Source organism: Ogataea philodendri (assembly GCF_020536065.1).
Source record: "Ogataea philodendri strain CBS6075 chromosome Unknown scaffold3, whole genome shotgun sequence".
NCBI lineage: Eukaryota > Fungi > Ascomycota > Pichiomycetes > Pichiales > Pichiaceae > Ogataea > Ogataea philodendri.
This window is the reverse complement of record NW_025764099.1, coordinates 410,654-432,476: the sequence shown is the minus strand read 5'-3', so window position 1 is coordinate 432,476 and position 21,823 is coordinate 410,654. Positions and strand designations below refer to the sequence as shown.

Genomic DNA, 21,823 nt, shown 5'->3' with positions numbered 1-21,823 from the left:
GAGCTCGGCAATTATTAAGATTTCGATTTAGAGCGTATGACCATATTTGACAAACTTTGCGGCACGTCAAATTTCGGCACTATCAGCTCCACCAGATGCAGCCCGCGCTGATACTGCAGCTGCGCCAGATCTTGGCGATTACTAATTCTTGTGCCCGGTTTTTCTCCACCAAAGCACGTCACCATCTGTGTCCAGTTCCAATTGGTAGCTATGTCGTTGTACGACCGGTATGGGCCTTTAATAACCCGCTCGATGGTGTATCCGTCGTTGTTCAAGATGTAAACCACCGGGTCCAGGCCGTACCGCACCAGCGACGCCAGTTCCTGGAGCGTCATCTCTGCTGCTCCGTCTCCTTCAACGGTGATCACGCGACCGTTGGATCCCATTTCCCGCTTCGCTATACACGCGCCGAGTGTCGCAGGAATGGCAAACCCAATCGCAGCCCACAAACACTGGTTCACAAACCGTGCTCCGTGCAGCTTGAGTGTGCCCATGCCGAACATGAACGAGCCGGTATCGACAATCAGCACGTCGTCTGCCGTCAGCGTCGACTCCAGCTTGTTCGACAGGTCCACCAGGTTTAGCGCGTTGGCTCCCGAAGACCGCAAGTAAGGTTCCACGGCGTATTTCTTGCTTGCTGCCACTCTCTCACCCTCCAACCGTGCAACCAGCTGCTCAAACACATCTCTCATGTTCAGGTCCGTGTAAATCTCGCCGCAAACCACCACGCTGTCGATGTTCATCGAAATCACCCGCTCGGTGGCCAGCTTGCTCGTAAATAGCCCGCTGTTCATCTCCACGTCAAAGGCTCCCAAATGGAGCACCAGATCGGCATCCTCCAAAACACCGGCCAATTGCTCGTTATCCATTCCTGCCTGGTACGTTCCCACATACCCGGAAACGTCCTCGCTCACAATTCCCTTGCCCATGAACGTGTCAAACACGTTCGTCTTGCCCGCCAGCTTGTCTAGCAGCACGCCAAGAGCTCCCGTCATCTTGCACCGCCCGGTAAAATAGTCGACCAAAACCGCCATGTTCTGGCTTGCATACACTCGCTGCAGAATAGTGTCCACAACCGTGCCGGCCTTGACAAAGTTCTGGGGCTCATACTCGGAACCGAGCGGCTCGTCGAGCCTCGAAACAGGCACACGCATCTCCGTCAAATCACAGGGCAAAAATAAGTAACCTGGCCGCAAATGACGATGGATCTCGCGAATTACATGGTCCACGGTATCACATGCCTCCATCGCATCATCCCGAATAGATCCTTGCACACAGCTGTATTTGGTTGCTGTCTCCTCGTACACAAAGTGGTCAGGCGATCCATAGGTGTTGCTACCACTTAGCAAATGATGCATTCGTTTGTTGGAGTTTTTCATCGACAAGGCAGACGTTCCAACAATGTGGAGCATCGGAGAGTACTCCGAGTACATTCCAGCGACACCAGCCAGAGCAGAAAGCTCGCCAACTCCATACGTTGTCACCATGACAGACATTTTGTCGCAGGTCTTGGTGTAGCCGTCACAAGCATACGCCGAATTCAGTTCATTGCAACAGCCAACCCAGTCCAAACCTTCCACATCATACAGATGCTCCAGAAAGTTCAGATTGAAGTCGCCGGGCACGCCAAACACCGACCTGATTCCGAGCTGGTATATCCGCAAGAAGATATACTCCGAGATGGTTATGTAATCAGGCTTGATACTATTCACAAGCTGGTAATACTCGCTACTTGACGAATCGGTTTGTGCAACAGGCGCCATTCTATGATTTACAAGAGGTGGAATAGGGGCAGACCTCTTGCTTATATACCGCTGTCGGCTACTGGTGGTGGAGGGCCCTTTTTTTGCACCGATATTTTTCATTACCGTACCGATACTAACCGTATTTACCCGCGATACCCGTCGTTAACCTTTGAAGCCGTTACGTTCGTGTTCCTCATTCCTTCACCTCACGTGCCTCCACATAATACCACGCCGTGGACCGCGCCAGCTTGAACGGATTGCTGCTCTTGTCGCCAAAGTTCTGGTCGTTGACGACTTTCGACTCGATCCGCGAAATCCGTCCAACAAGCCAGTCCCGGTCGCTCAAGTCGATGTACCCGTCGCCGTCCTTGCTGTTCTTCAGATAGTAGTTCGGGCTGCCAAAGTTGAATGCAGCCCACGGCTGTTCTTCGTCGCCATTTGTTTCCTCGCTGGCTGGCGTAAGTGTTTTAAGGAAGAGAACAAGATCCCCAACTTTAAAGTTGCGGAACGCAATCTTGCCGTCCAGTTCGGTCGTCAGCGCCTTCAGCTCCTGTTTCTGCTGATTCTTGTCCTTTTGCAATTTCCTTGCGAGGGTCTCCACGTCGTTGAACCGACGATACACTCGTTCAACGACCAGTTCGCTATCGATGTGGTTGAACCGCAAAAAGTTCTGGAATCCTTTTTCAATGTTCAAGCTCTCGTAGTTGCTGATCAGCTTCTTCACCTTTTTCTCAATTGAGCTCTCCTCGCAAAGACTCATGTCAATCACAGACCCGTCCTCTTTCTTGGTGCTGACAATCTCCTCGTCGATGCCCAAATCAGAAGAAATGGTGTAATTCAAGACATTCATATCCACCCAGTGGAGATACTGCTCTGCCTCAGGAACAACCTCGCTCGAAACAACCTCCATCAGCGCATTATCGATCTGATCAGTGTCTTCCAGAGTATCGTTGATCAGACTGAGATTGTTGTTGGTCGAGTCGTTGGACTGTTTGATCTGTCTCTTGCGACTTCTTAGACCTTTCACTCTTTTAATCGTCAGAAGACCTGGCTGGTCCTCCACCGATGTGGTTTCTCTGACCAGCAATAGCCCAATAGACTCCAGTAACAAACACACTCTTGTGAGGTTGCCAAAGATCTCTCCGCTCAATTGGTTCAGCTTGTTGTATGACGCTTGGATAAGCTCGTACAGACCGCAAAGCAACTGGTCTTTCGAAATGAGTCTCTCGTTTAGCGACTTGTTTACATTCACAAGATTTGACTCATCTTCTTCAAGCTCCTCAACCTTCAATCTCAGCTCGTTCAGCTCCTCTTGATTCACTCTCGATTCCTTTGTGAACTCTGTCTCTTTTTGCGACATGTTTTCAAGAAGATCAGACTTCATGTTTTTCAGCTCGGAGCACAGAGTCTCCAACTTCTTGTTGGACTTGGTGAGTTTCTCGTTCGATTCCTTGAACTCTGTGTTTTCCTTCTCCAGAGACTCAATCTTTGCATCCTTTTTAGCACTAGCCTGCTTCAGTTCGTCCAGCTCCTTCTTGAGCTTCTCCACCTCAGAAGCTTCAGAGCCACTCTTGTAGGCCTCCAGCTCCTTCTTGAGCTCGTCGCGCTCTTTCTCCAACTTTTCAATTCGCTCGCCGTAGTGGCTTGGTGGAATTTCAATCATCTTTCTTCCAAGCCTAACATTATCATCAAACAGAATCGTATTGTCTTGTCCAACAGGATCTGGTGAAGAGTCCGACTGGCGACGACTAACTGGATTTGGAAGCGTGTGAACTGGTCGGTTCCGATGAGACCATTGGTCGTTGAATTGCTGGAAATTACGCGCATGAAGCAAATTCTCCAGCTTCTTGATTCTTCTTTCGTACCCTTTGATCAGCTCTTCATTTGCAGACGAATCTTCCTTCCTTGACCCGATACTGATCTCGATTCCTTCCGACTCAAAGTTCTTGATAAACTTCTTGAACAATCGCATGAAACTCACATCAGACGCATCAAAAGTGCCCAAGTCTCCCATATTTCCACCTTTAACGACAACTTCCTCACCGTCCTCGGTGCTGATAGTCTTCTTGCCGGACTCGTTGTACGTTAAACCGAAATCTCTCAAACACTCCTCCAGTTTATTGATAATGTTCGGGTCAATTCCAGCACTCTTTAGTGAAGAGATGTAATCAATAATATCGTTCACAGTCACATATTTTGACAGGTTGATAAAAATGTTTGTCTCTCTCTGCTTTGGAAGATCAGTAGCAATTGGCTTTGATGTTATTGGGAAACCGTTGATGTTGTGAAGGAGCTTGTTAATCGAAGTCAGGTAATTATTCTCGTGAGGACTCACTGGACTCAAGGGTTGTTGCTGGTTAGCAGGGGGACTCGTTTCTCTGCGCGGAGCAGTTTCCACAGGCTCCAGCTTATATGCAAACAGATTATCATAAATAAACCGTTTCTTCTCTTCTTCATCCATGCTCAAAAATTCGAGTTTCTCTCCTCCACTGCTGGCCAGAAACTCACGCAGCCACCTTGCCCTGTTCTTGGACTCCATGAACCGCAACATCTCAAAGATCTCATTGGCTCTCTTCACCAACGTTTTGAGCGAGATACCATACTTGAGATTGTTGAGGTTAGCAATGGCGTAAATTCCAAATATCAGTGGTAGGTCTGTGACAACAGATAGTTGGAGCTCGTGGTCTTTGATGCTTCCAATGGTTTTTGATATGTCTGTGTTCAAAACGCTGGTGAGTTTCATGATGTTCAGTTGTATTTTCGTGACTGTGATCAAAGTGGAGGAAATCAGCTTCGTCTGCAACTCTTTCCTCGAGTTGAGCTTGTTGACTTGGATCTGGTACAACCGGTCAGCCAGATTCGAAATTTGAGGAACGAGGTCTGTCTGATGGAATCGGTAGAGCTCAATGAGTTTCTTGATGTTCGTGACAGACGCAGTTGACAAATTTGCCGAGGTCTGGCTGGACGTTGTAATGAGTTCTTCAAAGGATGGTAACGAAGACGATGCGTTTATGAGTCTGCTAACGTAAGTCTCAAGTTCTGCCAAGATGCGTTTGCAATCCTCAATTTTCTTAGACTTGCTCGTTGTGTCTGTTTCTGGCCGCATGTACTGGGCAACGTATTCGTCATATTCCTTAGAAAGATCCTGCCGTGGGACAATGATCTCGCTCTCGATCTTGCCGCGTAGCAGAATCAGTCTTTCGTTGATAGCTTTGTTGAGTTTGCGAGATTCGGAAGCACTTGTTTTCAGATGGGACTCATTGACCAGCTGACTGAGAGTAAGTTTTTCGCGGGTGTTGGAGGTAGTCTTGAATCCAAAACTGATCTTTTGGAGGTTTCTGTACTGGTCTTCCCATTGATCCACCAGTGTGTTGGTTTGGAGCAAAAGCAGGGTGTCAATTGAGTCGTTGAACTTTTTCTCGAGCGACTTGAACACCAGACCGACGTACTGGATCAGAACGTTCAGCGATGTGAGAATCACCTCGAGGTCGTCGTCTTCAGGCGTGCTTTCATCGAATGCGACTGTTTTTTTGAAATCTGATAAAAGAGCAGATGCCCAACCCGAGTTCCGCTTGAGCGAGTTCAGAAGCAGCCGCAAGTTGTTGAGGTTGATATCGACAGCTTTGATATTTCGAGTGTTTTCGAGCACCAGGGACAGTTTCTCCACAAATATAGCCAGTTCATCAGAAAGAATGGGGGAAGATAGGGGTTTGATCATATTGATCAGATTTGTCTGGTTCAATTCCTGGACCAGATCTTTCAACCCGGACAAGTTATCCGAGGACTCGATGTTGTTGACGTTGAAGTAGCGTCTATCAAAGACGTATATTTCTGCGATTTCCTCGTGAACCACCATTGAGAACTTGAGTTTGATGCCAAAGGGGGTCAACAAGAACAGGTTTTCCACGGCAATATTGAACGACGAGCTGATGAACTGTTTCAAAGCCTCCAAATTGCTAAATTGGTAGGCACTGGCAACAGACTTGTCACCTGTCAAGGAGTTATAGATGGATAATGCAGAGGGCAAGTGAGTGTCCCTAGATGGATTTTGTCGATATATCGACGACATCATCGACAAAGGGTTGTTATTCTGGATGATAGAGACGTTCATGATCAATACTGGAACAAGATATGAACGGATTTGCCCTTATTTGCTTATGGTGATCAGTCACAAGAGAGGGTAAAAATGGGGAAAAAGATAGATTTATTAATTTTTTATGTCCGGGATAGACTACGAACCATTAAGTCTGGACATCTCGGAGGTTGGCCGAGAACTTGTGGATTTCAACATCGAGCAGGTGCGACGGCTTGTGGATGAGCATTTGAGCGAGCCATACTCGATCTATGTTTACCGGTTCTTCTTGAACAACTGGCCCAACCTCACCATTATGGCCAAGCACCAGGGCAAGGTGATTGGGTGTATTATATCCAAGGTGGAGCCTCATAGAGACTCTCGAATACGCGGATACATTGGAATGTTGGCCGTGGACAACGAGTACAGGGGCCAGGGAATAGCCAAGGAGCTGATTTCGCGGAGTTTGGACTCGATGATCGATAATTACAAATGTGACGAGATCATTTTGGAAACAGAGGTGGTCAACAAAGCAGCTTTGCGACTTTACGAGAATTTCGGGTTCTTGCGGGTGAAACGGCTGTTCAGATACTACTTGAACAAACACGACGCATTGCGACTGATACTGCCTGTGAGCGAGAAAAGCACTATCCGGTCAACGTTCCTCCCAAAGCTGGAAAATAGCATGGAGTCCAAATACTAAAGAGCCAAAAATATTAGATGGTATATAGCAGGCTAACGATAATGTTATATGTAACTTTTTCACTCTTCGTCGTCGAACTTTGGAGCCAAGTAGTATCTCAGGTAACCGCTAGGAAGCTTGTACTCGAACAAAGCAGGCGACTTGTCTGTGAGCTTAATAGTGACGGTGGAAGACAGAGAAGTGGCTTTCACAATGTCATTAAGGTACTTGGCACCAAAAGTAAGAGCCACTGGCGAGTTCAACTCGATCTTGACGCTCTCCTCTGGCTTGTCCATGTCTGTGTGAGGTTTCAAGATGACCGAACCGGTTCCGATCTGGCCCTCCGCGTTGAATTTGACAGAGTCCTTAGTAACAACGATCTTCAAAGACTCACTCAGAGTCTTCATGTCCTTGGCGATCTTTGCAAATTCGTAAGCAGGCAGGGTGATGGTGCAGTCGGTCTCCATGTCGTCGATCGTGAGCACGTCCGAGTCGATGTCCATGAGCTTGAGCGAGAACTCGGAGATTCTGTCCTTTTTCTTGTCCTCGAACACGGCCATCAGGTTGTCTGGAGAGTCCTCAGCCATGAGAGTTAGATACTCCTCATTGTTACCCTGTTTGAGGATCTTGGACAACGATTCCAGGTCCAGACCCAGAACCAAGTCCTTGTCGCAACGGAACTCCTGGAACGAGCCCGCGTCGATCTTAAGAGCGATCAGCAGCACTCTGGAGTCGTCGATTGCCTGGACAGTGATACCCTGGCTCTGAGAACAGTTGAAGTTACAGAGTTTGACGGAATCCTTGATGGACTCAATGACCTGACACTGTTAGTTGTTGCACAATGCGATACTTACTTTCTTCAACAGCGAAGCTTCCTCGAATTTTCCTTGTAACATAACGCGTGCAGATAATTTAAAACGCGACAAAATTTCAACACCACGCGAAATAAAACCAGGTTTGCAAATCGTCGCGCCAGCCCCAGCGTATTTTGGCCGATCGACCTTTTCTTAATTTCTTTATGGATATTATCAAGAAGGCAATTTGGGGCCCGGACCCTAAAGAACAGTACAGACGGTGTCAGAGCGCTTTGCGTAAGAACAAGAGACAGATAGACAGACAACTACATGACCTGGATGCTGTCGAGAAGAAAACAAAGTCGCTGATAAAAGCAGCAGTCAAAAAGAACGACCTCAAGACAGCCAAGCTGTATGCGCGGGAATACAAAAACGTTTCCAAGACGATCGAGCGCATAACCGTTTCCAGAGCGACTTTGGAGTCGATCGGCATGAAACTGACCGAACAGCAACAAATGATCAAACTCACAGGGTCCATGCACAAGTCGGCCGAGATTATGAGAGACATGAACCAGCTGGTCCATCTGCCGCAGATCGGTCGTACCGTGCAAGAACTGAGCAAAGAGCTGACAAAGAGCGGCATTATTGACGAGATGATGGACGACATTCTGGACTCGTCGGATATCTACGAGGACGAAGAGGACGAAGACGTGGAAGAGGTTTTGAAATCTGTTTTGGAAGAGAAACCAAAGCCAGAGGTCCAACTACCAGACACGGTCGCACACGAAGAGCCCGAAGAAACAGAGGAGGTGGACGACGAGCTGCTGGCCAATATGAGACAACGACTGAGCGCGCTACAATGAGCATTTGTCTACAAAGCTGAGTGATAGAATTATTATGGCTGCTCTAAAACAATAAAACAGAAGAACCAATAAGAACCAGTGCTCCCAGAAGCGACAAGGTGTGGCCTGCGGCACGTGTGGCCTCGTTACTAATCTGGATGTTGCTCTTGTTTTGGAACTGGTGGAATAGCTCGTCCACGCTGATGTAAACGTTCTCGGCCTCGGAAAAAGAGCTGTTTGCTGTGTGAGTGGCTGTGTTTTGGAAGCTCGTTTGCAGAGTTGTTGACTCACTGGCCGGTAGTTGATCGGCAGCCTCGTTCATGGCAACAGCCTTGGCTGTTGAAGCGTACGAAAGCGGAGCCAGTGGAGACAGGTCTGCGTCGGAGGCAGGTCTGACAGGGGCAGTCGAGTTGTCAACAGATCCAATTCCGATAAATAGGAACTTGTCTGCTCCAAAAGGTTTCTTGGTCTCTTCTTCCTCCTCTCCACAATCGTCCTCCTTCTTCTTTTTCCATGGAAGCCAGTCTGCAGAAACTTCTTCGTGTTCTGCAACGTACTGCTCAACCTCCGCATCTTCTTGGAGCAGCTCCAGATCTGCGTCTTCTGCCATAGCTTGGTCGTCTGAGCCCAGCTCAACTGACTTCTTCTTGACCCCGATCAGCAGGAACTTTCTGGCCCCATAAGGGAATTGACTGTCAATATCTGGCTCTTCCTCCACTGGCTCTTCCTCACAGTCATCATGAAGAAGATCTGCAATTTTGTGCCACAAATTAGGGAATCCCAAGGCAGAAATATCCTGCTCCTTGATCAAGGAGGTTTCAGGACTGGACTCCTCTGAGAAAGTGTTGACCTGGTCGTCGGAGTTGTCAAAGTACTGGTACCCGTATCCATAGGTTGTCTCCAAGCCAGTGCTGATTTTTGGAACGATGTACACCTCGTTTTCGGGCGAAATCCACTCTTCAAACTGGACGTCAGCACCCTCGAGATCATTGTACTGCTCGATGATGTCAAAGACGCGATTCTGGATCTTCATGTCGACTGTGTCGATTGCCGAGTTGGCCAGGGCTGACGCTAATAAGGTCAAAGTCCACCACTTCATGTAATGTTGTTGTGTTAATTTATTGTGCGAGTGTCTGTGTGCGGATGTGTGGTTAGCAATGGTGTAGCGTAAAACAAAGTCTGTGTGAAGTTAAATAGGAATCCATCTCTTTTACAGAACGTTGTTTTGTACCGTAGCGCTGAGCGAAAAGCGCGCCGCATCGCCGCATGGAGTAATATCGTCGTAAGGCAAGAGCATCACGGGCGGTCGCACAGATGGGATATAAGTTGCTAGTAGTACTGAGACTGTTGTTCGACTCCCCTATGTGTGCACACACTCTTCCCGCCTCCGGTCCACTCACCAGCCCATTCTCTCTAACCAAATTTTTTGTGCTACTAAAGCATTTGAAGTTTCCCGTATTCTTGCATTCTGTTCTGAAGCACGCGTATCGAGGGCCAACGCACTTCTTGAATGATACGTTCACGTGCATGTTGCCGTGGAGAAGATACGCTACGGTGCAGTCCCAGAACCGAATCGGGGCCTTGGAAGGGCACGCAACAGCATCCAGGTAAGTGTAGACGGTACTGTTTAATGCAGTTCCTTGGGAATGCTCATTATTCCACCGTTTGAAGCACTTGTTGGCGCCTGCTGGCAACACCCTCTAGAACTAACCACACCTCAACCCACTCAATAATTTTTTCGGCGAAAAATATAAACACCATGTATCTGAAAGGGAGTCCCTCCGGGGCGTTTGTGCGACAGCTGGCGAACTGCCGTTGGAAATCAGCATTCACGTTGCCCCAGCGTCGAACATACACGGAGAGTTCCGGAAAGACCCCGAGTCTAGATGACCTACTAGAACGCACCAAAGCGATATTTCCTACCAACCGCATCATCACCAAGAAGGCCCGCCAATTGGTCGAATTGGGAGCCGGTTCGAGGCCCGACTTGTTGCCCATCAAGATTGGCGTGGTCCAGTCACCATCAATTACCCCTGGCTTATTTTTAGACGTGCTGCTTTGCGACCCTTTGGATCCTGATCAGTCTTGGTTTGAACAGCTCCGGCAGCGGCGGACCACCAAGAAGGACAACTTCTGGGTTAGGTACGGCGAGAACGGAGTCAAGTCCCCGATTCTGAGCCGCGACCTGCGAGTTATCCAAAACGAAACGGTCGGAGATAACTCGTCGAAAAACGAGCTTCATAGAGAGCTGTTTAGAAACATCGAGTTCCTGGAAATCAACCAACCCGACTTATTGCATCAGTCCGGCTCTCAGGTCTCGGAAACAACGTCCACGGTGCAGAATTCCGTGCCAACAGACTGCCATTTGTACATATACGTGAAATCACGTCCCGGAGAGCCATTGGAGGTTGGAGACTACCCGTCTTTGACGGTTCTCAACACGAGCATCCAGGAACACGGAGCTTCGTTCCAATCACAGACGCACGATGATTTAGTGGTGGACCTCGAAAAGGCCAATCTAGCCAACAAACTGCTACTGGAGTCTCCGAATAACGTGTCGAAATACCTCGAGCTTGTCAAAAACTCGCGCATCACCTCGCTGCTGTTCACGTTGAGTCGCGAAACAAGCGGTGACAAGCCGTTCGTGCTGCTGCTGCAGTCTCTTCTCTCAGACATCGACCAACAGCTCAAGTTTGAACAGAAACCAGACATCGTCAGAGAAGTGGACTCGTTGAAGAAAGAGATCGACTCGTGGGCCCAGCTGTCGCACTTTGAGCTGCAGTCCAAGATCGCACCGTACCTGAACGACGTGCTGATCCAGAGATTTAGCAAAGTGGCCCAGATCGTCCCCAACATCGACGATTTCGACCTGGTGCTGTCGAAATACCTGTTTGACGACGAGACGTACATCCAGAAGAGCATGTTCAACTTCACGCCGGTCAAATGCCACGGATCGCTACTGGAATCGACGGCCAAACTCAACTACTTGGAGGGAAAGGTGGACCTGCTGCTGCCTCCATCTACACAGGAACCAGAGCCATTGGCCAGCCCGCTGTCGATCCTCAAACACAAGGTGATCAACTCGGACCTGCCCGCACTGCAGAACCAGGTCAGCCGCACGGTGCTACATAACCTCGCGGCTATCAACCTGCCCGTTTTCGCGGTCTGCTCCGTGGGTCACGTGATCGACTACATTTCTGTGGACACCGCTGTGGCAATTGTGGTTTTCAGTTTCGCAATCTCGTCAAATAACATTTCCAAGGCGGTGTACCGGTACCTGGCCGAGTTCAAAAACCGGTACCTGGACAACACGCGCACCTCGATCGACCGCAGCTTCGAGCACCTGCGCCAGCGCCTCGAACGCAACCTGGAAGAAAACGGACTTAACAAGGAGGAAAAACAGAGGCTGAGGCAGCAGCTCACCAACGAATTAAGTAAGCTTACGTGAGCGGTGGTGGTTTTTTTTTTGGAACGACATAAACGAGTCGTTCCGACATGTTGAGGGCTTTCTGTTTTAGGAAATGGCTGTGCAAAAGTATCTATCACTAATGGTACGATTTTCTGTTGAAAGTGAATAAATAGACGCAAACCTGTCGTATTCTGTACAACTTGATGAATCTGTATCGTTTGTACCACTACCATCGTCCGTTTGTGTCGCGGGCCCATAAAGGTCTGGCAATGGCGTATGTGTCGGTTGGCCTGGTGCTACCGTTTGTGTTGCCATTTAGATATTCGCTGTCGGCTGACAAGTCCAAGGAGGTTTACGGTCACTTCAACACCCGGAACGCATTCAAAATATAATCAGGCCGGCGTGCCATGGGGATTAACTTATAGGGTATTACTAATGGATCATATGTTTTGCTACTCACCGTATCGGAGATATAGCGCGTTTTTGAAGTGCTCGTGGCGGATTCCTGGAGGTTTGGCTTTCTCGAAAGCGTCCAGGGCCTCCTTCACGCTCCATCCAAGCTTCTCCACCAAGTAGCAGCAAATAAAGAACCCGGTTCTGTTTTGCCCGTAGTGGCAGTGAACGGCTATGAATTGCCCCGCGGCCAGTTTCTGCACCAATTTGTCAGCCTTACCGATGAATCTCACAATAGTCACGTTATCCGGGGTCACCTTCGACTCGGTCTTGAACTTGACGTATTCGATCCGTTTGAACGCGGCAGGGTCGTACGCCGGCGTATCTGAGCCTATATCGATGATGGCAGCAATCTCGGGATGGCTTTCCTCGAAAACACTGGGGTTATGCACAGAATCTGTTTGGCGCAACGTTTTCATCCCCAGCAACGGCGACACTGGCTTACCCGCGGCCTGCATGGGCGTAGATAGTGTCACCACCTTGTCCCATTTCTCTTTGTTCTTGAGCCCCCACTTATCCCCACTGATTTGGGCCTTGATCTGTAACACCCAGGTGCAGTTGATGTTGAGACCGAGAGCCTCGACGAACTGGTAGATCACACCTGTGAGATAGTGCGGGCGGTCAAGAAACAGCGAGTGGTTGGCCTTTTCGATCTTCTCCAACTGGACAGGGATCTGGCTCGACTCAAGCACGTTCTTCATCGCCAAACTGACTCCGTACGGCGTCACCTTATCAGAGTCACCACAGCATATCAAAATACGAGTCTCGTTTTTGGAGTTGATGACCTTGGTGGCCGCAGAAACAAGGTCCTCTGCTGATATTAGATGGAACCCGTTAAGATAGTTCAGGAAAGTCTCAGACTCTGTGTCGAGATTCCATCTGAACTGGGTCACGCGTTTGAGCAGGTCGTCCTGCTCCGGATATATGAACTTGACAACCGACGGCGAGTTCAACCCGCCCGAACGGTCGGTGTATCTGTAGAGATCGAACAGGCGGGGGACGTAGGTGAACAGTCCAAGGGCAATTTTCATGGCAAAAGGTAGGTTCATAGGAGCCAGTTTGGGAGGTGCAAGAAGCACCAGCGATTCGACCCGATTTTCTGGGAGCAGATTAGTCAGTCTAACGGCGAGATGAGTACCCATAGAATGGGCTATTAGGATGAACTTCCGGTTGGGAAACTTGGTTTGTAAAATTGCAAGCAGCAAACTGGCAATGCTTTCGCTTGTATAGTCTTCAAGAGTGAGATTTGCAAGATCTGTGTCCAGTTTATTAATATCTTGATCAGAATACTCAGAAAGCTTGAACTTGCCATTTTTCAGCATGTTGGGTTTGGAGTTGCCGAATCCTGGCAAATCGACTCCAAAAACATCGGCACAGTTTCTGAACTCCTGCAAAACCGGCTCGAATTGCGACAATTGGCCTCCCAGGCCATGAATAAAGATAAGCACTGGCAATGAGTCAATTTTCTGGAAGTCGTCAGCTTTGAGTCCGTTTGCGGTTCTTTTCTGGTATTCTCTAAGCGGATGTTCACTGTAGAAGGTGTTCAGCGTGACAGACTTGCTGTTGTACTGGAAAGTCTCCAATTTGGAGTATTTCTGAACAATAGGACAATCATTTGGCTTGTGTTTCAATATTGTGAGTTCAAAATCGGAGTAAAACCCATTGTAATAAAATTCTTTCAACTGCGAGAGCCTTGAAACCTTATCGTCCTGTTTCTGCAGCTCTTCCAGCGTGGATTGGTTCAAAATCAAAGGCGCTTCCTTGAAGTCCTTCATTCAATTAATTAAACAATAATAAATCCCGTGCTAAAATATTCATCTTTACACCGCCACATTAAGAACAAGAACCCCCCATAGTTTCCATCAGTTGGATTGGACATCTGATAAGCCAATGATCGGAATCAGATGAAATTTGATTGGAAATAGAACAATCAAGTGCGTTTGGTTGATTGTTCTCTTTGAAAGTTGGTTTGGTATTGTCATCTTCTAATGATACAACAGATCCCTTTGTTGTAAGGGGTCCAACCCCCTTCTCTTAATCTCCTCTAACCTATCTTTGTATTCTCTACAATCTCTCTTCTTATAATACGTTATTCCCTTACTTGCTACGTACTTTTCAGTCCACACTGCGGGTTTGGTAGAAATGCCGTGAAATCTCCGCTTGTCCCATAAAAAGGGAAAAATTCCAGCCCACTAAACGCTCGATCTTTTTCTTTCTGATCTGAACAGTTTGTTATGCTCAACGCCCATTCGTCGGCCTTAGAACAGCCAATCTCTCTCAAGGAGTTCCTTCAGTCAAGTATGACGCCAATCAAGCAAAAAGATCAGGCCAGATCGGCAAAATCTATCATCCCCTTAAAGTCGCTGGTCCAGCGCTATCGAACCGTGGGAAACCTAGGCTCAGGAAGTTTTGGAACGGTTACTCTGGCCAAAGTGCGCTCAAACGCACTCAGCGGTATCTTTGAAGATATGAGATCGTGTCCTGGAACCTTGTTGGAACCGCTGAAGAACGTCCACAGAGCAAAGGTCGACGTGGTGGCTATTAAAACCATGACTCGCAGACTGCCCAACTTGGAAGACTATTCGAAGGTCAAAGAAGTCAGATTCATCCTGGCCATCTCGTCACACCCCTCGTTGGTCCAAATCTATGATATCTTCATAGACAAAGAATCGTTCAAACTCCACATAGTCATGGAATCCATGGATCAAAACTTATACCAGCTTATGAAGTACAGGAAAAACTGTCTCTTCTCCCCATATACCTTGAAATCCATCCTGTCGCAGATCCTCGCAGGAATTCGTCACATCCACAAACACGGCTACTACCACAGAGACGTCAAACCAGAAAATGTCCTCATCATGCAATCCTCAAACTTCTATGGATCCAAGGAAAATATACCCGAGGACAAAAAGAACCAGGCTTATGTGATCAAACTAGCAGATTACGGTCTTGCTAGACAGGCAGAAAATACAAGACCATACACAGCTTACGTCTCTACCAGATGGTACAGATCACCAGAGATCTTGCTAAGACAGAAACAATACTCATACCCAGTTGATATCTGGGCGTTTGGCTGTGTTGTTGTCGAAAGTGCAATCTTCTTGCCTCTTTTCCCAGGAAGCAACGAGTTAGATCAAACATGGAGAGTTCTGGAAGTGCTTGGCTGTCCTGAAAAGAGTGACAAAGTTCCATTAGGTGGATTTTGGGACGACGCACAAAAACTGTCCAGTAACCTCGGATTCCACTTGCCAAAGCTTCCAGGAGCCTCTATCGAGGAACTGATACCAAGAGTCGACCTTCCGGAGAAGGACAGAAAAGACCTCTGTGAGGTTGTGAAGGCGTGCCTTGTCTGGGACCCAAGTAAACGTACCGACGTTTACCAACTGTGTCAGATGAGTTATTTCAACCAGATGCTTTCTGAGGAGTCGGAGAACGTTTCTACTCCGGTGCAAAAGAAGATAGCCAAATCTGTCACCGAGAACTATACCTGGCTAACAAAAAGCACCCCCACCCTTGTTAACGACGAAAATGTCAACGAAACGTCCACCCACCGTCTTCGTAAGGTGCCGCACCTTAACATGTTCAAATTTGCAAAGACAGACAAGACCAACCCCCAGGACAACCTCTCATTTGTTGGCAGTCTGAAGGAAAACATCAAGCACAACGAGGAGGTTCCTAAGCTGGAGTACCAATCTGTTCCCGAGAAGCCGAAGATCTCGTTGATAGAGCCTGCGAATGCCCAACAGGACTGGGGATTCGACGACGACGACGATGACGAGTCTGATTACGGAGATGAAGTCTATGCTGGCGAGACTGGGCTGGTCGAGCCACTGTACATTTCTGACTCGTACCAGCTGATCCCGCTCGACAACAAGCATCCTTCCGAAAAAGTTCTACCTGCCAATATTGAAGCGTCGTTTGATTCGCAGGTGTGAATTGTTCGTGGCGACGAGTGTGGCGAGGACCAGTTTGTTGATTATGCTCTTGATGAGGAGCTGGGTGATTATAATGACATGGTTTCATGTTCATGGAACGCAAGTGAGCCGGCCTCCTAGCGTCGTTCATTTATAAAATGGCTAGCGAAAGAAATGTCAAACATTAAGCGAGCTCGACGTAATCGTGGTTCATGTCGAGGTCCTGGTCGAGGACTTGCTCGATGTCGGACTCGTCTGAGTCTGAGATGAGTAGGTATTCTGTTTTCGGGATATCGTCGTTATCCATGTTTCTAGTTGCCTTATGATTGATTGGGGGCAGTTTTGATTTGTGAACCAGTTTGCACATACTTCCTCTTGGACAGTAGCCCAGTTCGTCCAAGTCGGGACATTCGAAGTAGTGTGCCAGAGAGCAGCTACGACCGTTGTCGCAATAGCCGTTCAATGCGAATTCGCGGCATATTTTAGCGTCCTTGGCCTCCAGTTTGTGCGAGAAGACGCAGTTTTCGTTGGTGCAGTTTTGCGACTGGAAGAACTTGCAAGACGGGGCGTTGAACTGCGACGGGGTGTGCGAGTATGTACATTTCTGTTTGGTGCATGTGCGGTCTTTGTTCTGGATCACGTTTGGACACAAAGCGACGTGGTTTGGCGAGTGAACGAAGGAACATTTATTATTAGAGCAAGTTCCTGATCTCGTGTAATAGAGACAGTATTCTTTTTCTGTGGAGTACTGCGGGTTTTGCATGATGTAATCGCCTTCCAAGGTTTTGATAAACTTGTGTTCATTGTGGACCAAGGTTGTTTTCAAATCGTCCAAAGAAGCAATCTCCTTGTTTGTGTCGAGATATTTTGTAGATACGAGGGCGAGCTTTGTATCTTTGTGTATGGAGACAAAATTGAGTCTGTTTATGGTGATTCTGTTTTTGTATGCGTACTTGAACTGGTTAGATCGGATATGTTTGTGGAGGCGTTTCTTGAGTCGTATGAGCTGCTTGTATGCCTTGAGTTTGCGAGCATAGTCGGGGTCGAACTTGCGGTCCTTGACCAGCGTTTTCGGGGCAATTAGGCCCTTTTTACGCACGAGCTGGTCAACAAGCTGCGATTTCTGGAGCTTGAGGTCGTTTTCCAGAATCCGAAGCCGCTCTTCGAGCTTCTGGCTTTCAGACATTAAATAAAACAAGGTAAAAAATAAGTTGGAGAAAATATTTCAATGTCTGATTCTCTTGTAAAGAAGCTTGTTCGGCTATTGCCGCTAGACGAGGACACTTTGCGCCAAATGGTTGACTACGCCGCAAAGGAATTGAAGACCCCTGAACAAATCACCTCGCATTTCACCAATTTGCTCGGAGAAAGTCCCGATGCTTTGGACTTTATCACAGACTTCATCAAGGCGACAGGTCCCAAGGAGACAGAGAAAAAGAAAGAGTCGCCAGCAAAGCCCAAGCAAAGCAAGCCACAGCCACAGACAAAGAAAAACACCATCAAGATCGTGCGACATACCTCCAAGCCGGCCAAACCGTCGTCTCCTGCTGCTGAGTCATTCTCCAAATCGCACAAGAACGTCAAGCTGGACAATTTAAAGGAGCTGGACGACGCGCTGGTCGAGCTCGAGTCACAACAGGGCGGACGCGTGTGCAACTGCAACGCCACAAGACACCCCTTGTTCGAAATGTTCCCCAACTGTCTGAACTGCGGCAAGATCATCTGTGTGAAGGAAGGACTGCAACCGTGCTCGTTCTGCGGGAAAGACCTGCTCACGACGGAGGAGCGTCGGCAGATTGCCGCGGTGCTGCTCAAGGAGAAGGACGAGATTAACGGGGTCAAGCGGCCGGTGGTGGTGGAGAAGGTTAAACCCAAGAAGAATAAAATTACCATTTCGGTGAGCTCTGCTGGACAGAACAACTTCAAAGTGCAAGACCAGCTTTTCAAGCGGATCGAGAAACGGAAGGAGCTGGAGCGCGAGACGCTCGAGAAAAACAGAAAGGAGAAAGAAGAGCTCGAGCAGGCGGTCAAGAAGATCGAGTACATGGAAGCCACCAAGGATAAGGACGCCGAGCTGCTCAAGGCCGAGCAAAGACTGGACACACTGCTGAATTTCCAGGCCAGCGGATCGCAAAGAACGAAAATTATCGACCAGGCGTCCGATTTCGAGGTCCCTGCGAATAATCTGAGTCCCTGGGCCACTCCTGTGGAACGAGCACTCCAGTTGAAGAAACAGCAGCAGGAAATGAAACGTCTGGAACAGGAGGAGAAAAAACGAACAGGACGCGGCCAGAAAATGATAGATATGAGCATCAAGGACGGGAAGGTGGTGATGAACGAGGTGGACGTGGAGCTGGAGTCTGACGGCGAGATCGAGAAACTGGAGAACGAGATGAACGTGCAGGGTTTGCAACAGCTGGAAAAGAACTCCCAGAACATCTGGGACTACGAGAACGAGGCGAAGCGGTGGAACAAGCCAAAGTATGTGGGCCATTTGGACGAGAACGGTGCGCCAGAAAAGGTTGTTTCTGGCGGTGTTGTGCAGTTTGGAGAGGACGCAGAGGAGATGCTTCTTGGGCTTGGGATCTAAGGGTGTTGGTCGGTCTCTGGAGTGCGGTCTCTGGAGTGGTGCGGAGAGGGCGCTATAAAAAGTTTTTACAGAGCTTAAAATTTTCTTCACATCAGTAGGTATACTAAACTAGTATATTATTACCATAGGGCCATTCAATCCCTAGCAGCTGCGATGGTGGCAGTTGTGTGGGTTTGAGATCAGCTAAGTGTCTGTACCGACTTTGCTAACAACAAAGCCACGGTAGTCACTCCGTTCAGGTCCTTAGAATAAACAAGATGCGTTAGATAGACGATGGAGCATGCTACATTATTGCGGCTGTTGTTTCATCCACTATGGTGTTTTGACATTGTAATTCCTATATACACAAGATCATTTTTGCGCTCGCTGGGTCTCTTCCAGATGGTCTAGTTCGTTTTTGATTCTTTCCATGGCACGGAAGACCTTTGACTGGACGTAGAACGAGCCTCCCTTTTCCTTCGAGTTCACGTCGAACAAGTAGTCGTACTTGCCCTTCACCGACTCCAGACTCAGTCCGCTTGGCTGGACGTCCAGGATCTTGCATGCCTCGTCCAGAGAGATGTCTGTATCTCTTGAGCTAGCTGGCTGTTGAGCCCCGTTTGTTGTTTGTTGAGCCGTCGTGGCGGCAGCAGCCTGCCGGTAAGCCTCTGTGAACGCACGTCCGAACACCCGCGCGCCCGTAAACACCACTTGCACCAGTAATCTGTGAGCCATTGATGACGAAGAAATTTGCACTTGAATTTTTGCGCCTAAGTCGGGACGATCGACCTTCCCTCTTAAGTAAGGCTGAAGTTAAAATTATTTCTTCATATGACAAGCCATCCAGAACTGCCAGACACAGAGGCTGCTGGGCTGTTGATGCTTTTTTCGCACCAGTCGCAGCGTCTAAACGTTGGTACTGGCGAGGAGGCTCAGAAGTCGCCGTCCCCAACGCCCGATGTGGCGGGACAGGACCCGAAAAACTCGTCAGTTCGTCCTCTTGATCAAAAAGTGGCGAGGTCGCCAGGCCCTGCTGCGGCCGCTTTGGCAAAGGGTTCGTCCAACAACAAGGCAATGGTTGCCGCGGCTGCTCTTGCGGCGGCCGCGGCCACACCTCTGCCTCTCTTAACAAGGGAAAAGGAGGAGGAAGAACAGGTCAAAGAAGAAAAACACTCAGACTCAATTGTTGCCTATGCTGTCGACCCAGATAGCGGCGAGATAGGCTGTATTTGCGGCTACGAGCACGACGACGGATTCACTATCCAGTGTGACCGCTGTTTCCGGTGGCAACACGCAGTTTGTATGGGTATCGACGACATCGACGAGGTGCCCGAAACCTACCTGTGCTACCTGTGTGACCCGACACTGGTGGTTAGTGCTGAAAAAGCCCGTCAATTGCAGGCCGTGCGGCTGCAGCCAAAACGACGCCGCCCAAACAACACCTCATTGACCGGAAGCACACAGTCTCGCCGCGAGCTTGTGGATTCCAAGCCTCCCAATTCCAGTGCCAACAAGAAACGCAAGTCCGGTTCCGCAGAAGCCCCTGAGGACGACGACAATTCCGGAGGCGCGGTTGAACGCTACCAGACACTCTACTTTGAGATCAAGGCCGTGGAGTACAAAACAAGCTCTGTGCGATCACTTATCAAGAAGCTACCGAAACTGGTTGCAGACCGCGACGCCAATCCTATTAGATTTGACAAAGAGAAGGCTTTCAGAGACGTTCTACTGGACAGGTCAAAGCTGGAGGTGAAATCCCTACCCGAAAACTCCAAGGCACGCTTTAACGGATTGTCGAAGTTGTATTTGTCCACCAATGTCGAGCTGGAGGCAGACCAGCTGGTTAGCGAGATTGTTGGTGAAGTTGACTTGAAAAACAACTACATTGAGGAGAAATGGAACCAGTACTGGCTGCTGGGATGCGCGAAACCAAAGACGTTTTTCCACCCTGATCTGCCGCTTGTGATCGACGAGCGCGGACTGGGCAACCTCACGCGGTTTGTGCGCAAGTCGTGTTCTCCAAACTGCGACATCCGCACGGTTTTCATTGGCGACCAGGTGTATTTTTGTCTTGCCACCACGCAATACGTCGAGCAGGATACAGAGCTGACGCTGCCCTGGGAATGGGACGAGTCGCACCCAATCCTGAAGCTGAAGGAATCTGCACTGGACGACCTGGATAGCACCGAGCGTGCACGGCTGGTTGCCTCTGTGCAGGCTATTTTGGACCTGACCGAGTGTGGATGCGCATCCAACTCCGGCGACTGTCTGCTCAACAAGGTGAAGAAGATGTACAGTCGGAACAGTCGAAAACAGGCCCTTTTGGCCGATCTGGCACAGGAGTACTACTCTATTGGGTCGCGCGAGCAAAACCGGGAACGGATCATCTTTGAGTCGCTGGGCGAGACCACCAGCGAGGACAAGAGTCTGAACAAGTTCGAGACAGAGACACAGATGACGATCGACCCAACGGTGCTACCACCGAAATACCAAATCATCAAGAAGTATTTACAGGAACCAAAGCAAGAGCCTCTGGAAGCCTCGGACAAACTATACATCCCGGTCGCTGTTGCTGCGAAGGAGCCGTCCAAGGTGGAGCTGGTGGAGGCCAAAGAGGAAGAAAAACCAAAGATCGTCAAGAAATTCAGTCTTGCAGACTACAAGAAGAAATCCAAGGGAGAAAAGCTTGGAGTCAAGTGAAAAACGAATAAGTAATATGTTGCGCTCTACATACTCGAATGCATTAGCTAATTCAGTAAACTTTTGATACTGATGCCAGAGGGGTATCTGAATTTTGGCGGGGAGCACACTTTCGGAGTGACTGATTGGGGCGCAATCTCGCGTCTTTCCATCGTGTATTCTCGTTCCTTGACTTCTGGCGAGCAAATAGGAGAGAGCGGCGTGAATTGGATGTGTTGGTGCTCAGCCGGCTGCGATTTGGGTTGTCTTTTTGGTTTCGAGATCTGCGACTCGTCGGGATACACACACGTGAGCATGTTGCGAATACAGCCGGAACAGGCGGGTTTGCGCTCGTCGCACTTCTTCTTGCGTCTTCGACAGCAGAAACATCCGGTTTTCGTTCTGGTGATCTTTTTTTTGGGCTCCGGAGACAGATTTCGAGGAGCCAGGTGCGGCGACGATTCTGGCGAAGACGCTGGAGGCGTCACAGTGGCCGGATGGTCCGAGAAGCTCAACTTGAGCACCTTCTGGTACTCTCTGTAGTTAGTCATGAAGAGAAAGTGGTAAAATTTTGCGTTTGTATGGGGAAGAGTCTATATACAAGATAGGGGGGAAAGAGAACGCGAGGGAAGGAGAAGCCGAGATAAAAAAAAAATTTATAACC

The 21,823-nt window shown here is 48.8% G+C and overlaps 19 protein-coding genes across 19 annotated transcripts; 11 read left to right on the top strand and 8 right to left on the bottom strand.

Moving 5' to 3' along the window:
- Nucleotides 1-14: 14 nt before the first annotated feature.
- On the bottom strand, nt 15-1,763 carry OGAPHI_005759 (uncharacterized protein; the record flags this gene model as incomplete). Its single annotated transcript, XM_046206975.1, has 1 exon — nt 15-1,763. One exon carries the CDS (start codon nt 1,761-1,763, stop codon nt 15-17), a length of 1,749 nt encoding a protein of 582 aa, XP_046059596.1.
- Nucleotides 424-3,061, top strand: OGAPHI_005758 (uncharacterized protein; the record flags this gene model as incomplete). The annotated part of the gene is made up of 6 exons (XM_046206974.1): nt 424-608; nt 783-1,008; nt 1,452-1,652; nt 1,921-2,445; nt 2,568-2,689; nt 2,764-3,061. The coding sequence occupies 6 exons, from the start codon at nt 424-426 to the stop codon at nt 3,059-3,061; spliced, it is 1,557 nt and encodes a 518-aa protein (XP_046059595.1).
- OGAPHI_005756 (uncharacterized protein) lies at nt 1,939-5,817 on the bottom strand (the record flags this gene model as incomplete). Its single annotated transcript, XM_046206971.1, has 1 exon — nt 1,939-5,817. One exon carries the CDS (start codon nt 5,815-5,817, stop codon nt 1,939-1,941), a length of 3,879 nt encoding a protein of 1,292 aa, XP_046059593.1.
- On the top strand, nt 4,664-5,554 carry OGAPHI_005757 (uncharacterized protein; the record flags this gene model as incomplete). Its single annotated transcript, XM_046206972.1, has 2 exons — nt 4,664-4,770; nt 5,212-5,554. 2 exons carry the CDS (start codon nt 4,664-4,666, stop codon nt 5,552-5,554), a joined length of 450 nt encoding a protein of 149 aa, XP_046059594.1.
- Nucleotides 5,818-5,962: 145 nt separating the features above from the next.
- On the top strand, nt 5,963-6,520 carry OGAPHI_005755 (uncharacterized protein; the record flags this gene model as incomplete). The annotated part of the gene is made up of 1 exon (XM_046206970.1): nt 5,963-6,520. One exon carries the CDS (start codon nt 5,963-5,965, stop codon nt 6,518-6,520), a length of 558 nt encoding a protein of 185 aa, XP_046059592.1.
- A 59-nt stretch (nt 6,521-6,579) lies between these two features.
- OGAPHI_005753 (uncharacterized protein) lies at nt 6,580-7,960 on the bottom strand (the record flags this gene model as incomplete). Its single annotated transcript, XM_046206968.1, has 2 exons — nt 6,580-7,308; nt 7,898-7,960. 2 exons carry the CDS (start codon nt 7,958-7,960, stop codon nt 6,580-6,582), a joined length of 792 nt encoding a protein of 263 aa, XP_046059590.1.
- OGAPHI_005754 (uncharacterized protein) lies at nt 6,713-7,267 on the top strand (the record flags this gene model as incomplete). Its single annotated transcript, XM_046206969.1, has 2 exons — nt 6,713-6,739; nt 7,025-7,267. The coding sequence occupies 2 exons, from the start codon at nt 6,713-6,715 to the stop codon at nt 7,265-7,267; spliced, it is 270 nt and encodes an 89-aa protein (XP_046059591.1).
- OGAPHI_005752 (uncharacterized protein) lies at nt 7,518-8,156 on the top strand (the record flags this gene model as incomplete). The annotated part of the gene is made up of 1 exon (XM_046206967.1): nt 7,518-8,156. The coding sequence occupies one exon, from the start codon at nt 7,518-7,520 to the stop codon at nt 8,154-8,156; it is 639 nt and encodes a 212-aa protein (XP_046059589.1).
- Nucleotides 8,157-8,199: 43 nt separating this feature from the next.
- OGAPHI_005750 (uncharacterized protein) lies at nt 8,200-9,234 on the bottom strand (the record flags this gene model as incomplete). The annotated part of the gene is made up of 1 exon (XM_046206965.1): nt 8,200-9,234. The coding sequence occupies one exon, from the start codon at nt 9,232-9,234 to the stop codon at nt 8,200-8,202; it is 1,035 nt and encodes a 344-aa protein (XP_046059587.1).
- Nucleotides 8,456-8,818, top strand: OGAPHI_005751 (uncharacterized protein; the record flags this gene model as incomplete). Its single annotated transcript, XM_046206966.1, has 1 exon — nt 8,456-8,818. One exon carries the CDS (start codon nt 8,456-8,458, stop codon nt 8,816-8,818), a length of 363 nt encoding a protein of 120 aa, XP_046059588.1.
- A 660-nt stretch (nt 9,235-9,894) lies between the features above and the next one.
- Nucleotides 9,895-11,583, top strand: OGAPHI_005748 (uncharacterized protein; the record flags this gene model as incomplete). The annotated part of the gene is made up of 1 exon (XM_046206963.1): nt 9,895-11,583. One exon carries the CDS (start codon nt 9,895-9,897, stop codon nt 11,581-11,583), a length of 1,689 nt encoding a protein of 562 aa, XP_046059585.1.
- OGAPHI_005749 (uncharacterized protein) lies at nt 10,551-11,057 on the bottom strand (the record flags this gene model as incomplete). The annotated part of the gene is made up of 1 exon (XM_046206964.1): nt 10,551-11,057. One exon carries the CDS (start codon nt 11,055-11,057, stop codon nt 10,551-10,553), a length of 507 nt encoding a protein of 168 aa, XP_046059586.1.
- Nucleotides 11,584-11,996: 413 nt separating the features above from the next.
- On the bottom strand, nt 11,997-13,772 carry OGAPHI_005746 (uncharacterized protein; the record flags this gene model as incomplete). The annotated part of the gene is made up of 1 exon (XM_046206960.1): nt 11,997-13,772. The coding sequence occupies one exon, from the start codon at nt 13,770-13,772 to the stop codon at nt 11,997-11,999; it is 1,776 nt and encodes a 591-aa protein (XP_046059583.1).
- On the top strand, nt 12,220-12,591 carry OGAPHI_005747 (uncharacterized protein; the record flags this gene model as incomplete). Its single annotated transcript, XM_046206961.1, has 1 exon — nt 12,220-12,591. The coding sequence occupies one exon, from the start codon at nt 12,220-12,222 to the stop codon at nt 12,589-12,591; it is 372 nt and encodes a 123-aa protein (XP_046059584.1).
- Nucleotides 13,773-14,231: 459 nt separating the features above from the next.
- Nucleotides 14,232-15,932, top strand: OGAPHI_005745 (uncharacterized protein; the record flags this gene model as incomplete). Its single annotated transcript, XM_046206959.1, has 1 exon — nt 14,232-15,932. The coding sequence occupies one exon, from the start codon at nt 14,232-14,234 to the stop codon at nt 15,930-15,932; it is 1,701 nt and encodes a 566-aa protein (XP_046059582.1).
- A 163-nt stretch (nt 15,933-16,095) lies between these two features.
- On the bottom strand, nt 16,096-17,097 carry OGAPHI_005744 (uncharacterized protein; the record flags this gene model as incomplete). Its single annotated transcript, XM_046206958.1, has 1 exon — nt 16,096-17,097. One exon carries the CDS (start codon nt 17,095-17,097, stop codon nt 16,096-16,098), a length of 1,002 nt encoding a protein of 333 aa, XP_046059581.1.
- A 42-nt stretch (nt 17,098-17,139) lies between these two features.
- OGAPHI_005743 (uncharacterized protein) lies at nt 17,140-18,501 on the top strand (the record flags this gene model as incomplete). Its single annotated transcript, XM_046206957.1, has 1 exon — nt 17,140-18,501. One exon carries the CDS (start codon nt 17,140-17,142, stop codon nt 18,499-18,501), a length of 1,362 nt encoding a protein of 453 aa, XP_046059580.1.
- Nucleotides 18,502-18,852: 351 nt separating this feature from the next.
- Nucleotides 18,853-19,215, bottom strand: OGAPHI_005742 (uncharacterized protein; the record flags this gene model as incomplete). Its single annotated transcript, XM_046206956.1, has 1 exon — nt 18,853-19,215. The coding sequence occupies one exon, from the start codon at nt 19,213-19,215 to the stop codon at nt 18,853-18,855; it is 363 nt and encodes a 120-aa protein (XP_046059579.1).
- A 96-nt stretch (nt 19,216-19,311) lies between these two features.
- Nucleotides 19,312-21,180, top strand: OGAPHI_005741 (uncharacterized protein; the record flags this gene model as incomplete). Its single annotated transcript, XM_046206955.1, has 1 exon — nt 19,312-21,180. One exon carries the CDS (start codon nt 19,312-19,314, stop codon nt 21,178-21,180), a length of 1,869 nt encoding a protein of 622 aa, XP_046059578.1.
- Between the last annotated feature and the right edge of the window lie 643 nt (nt 21,181-21,823).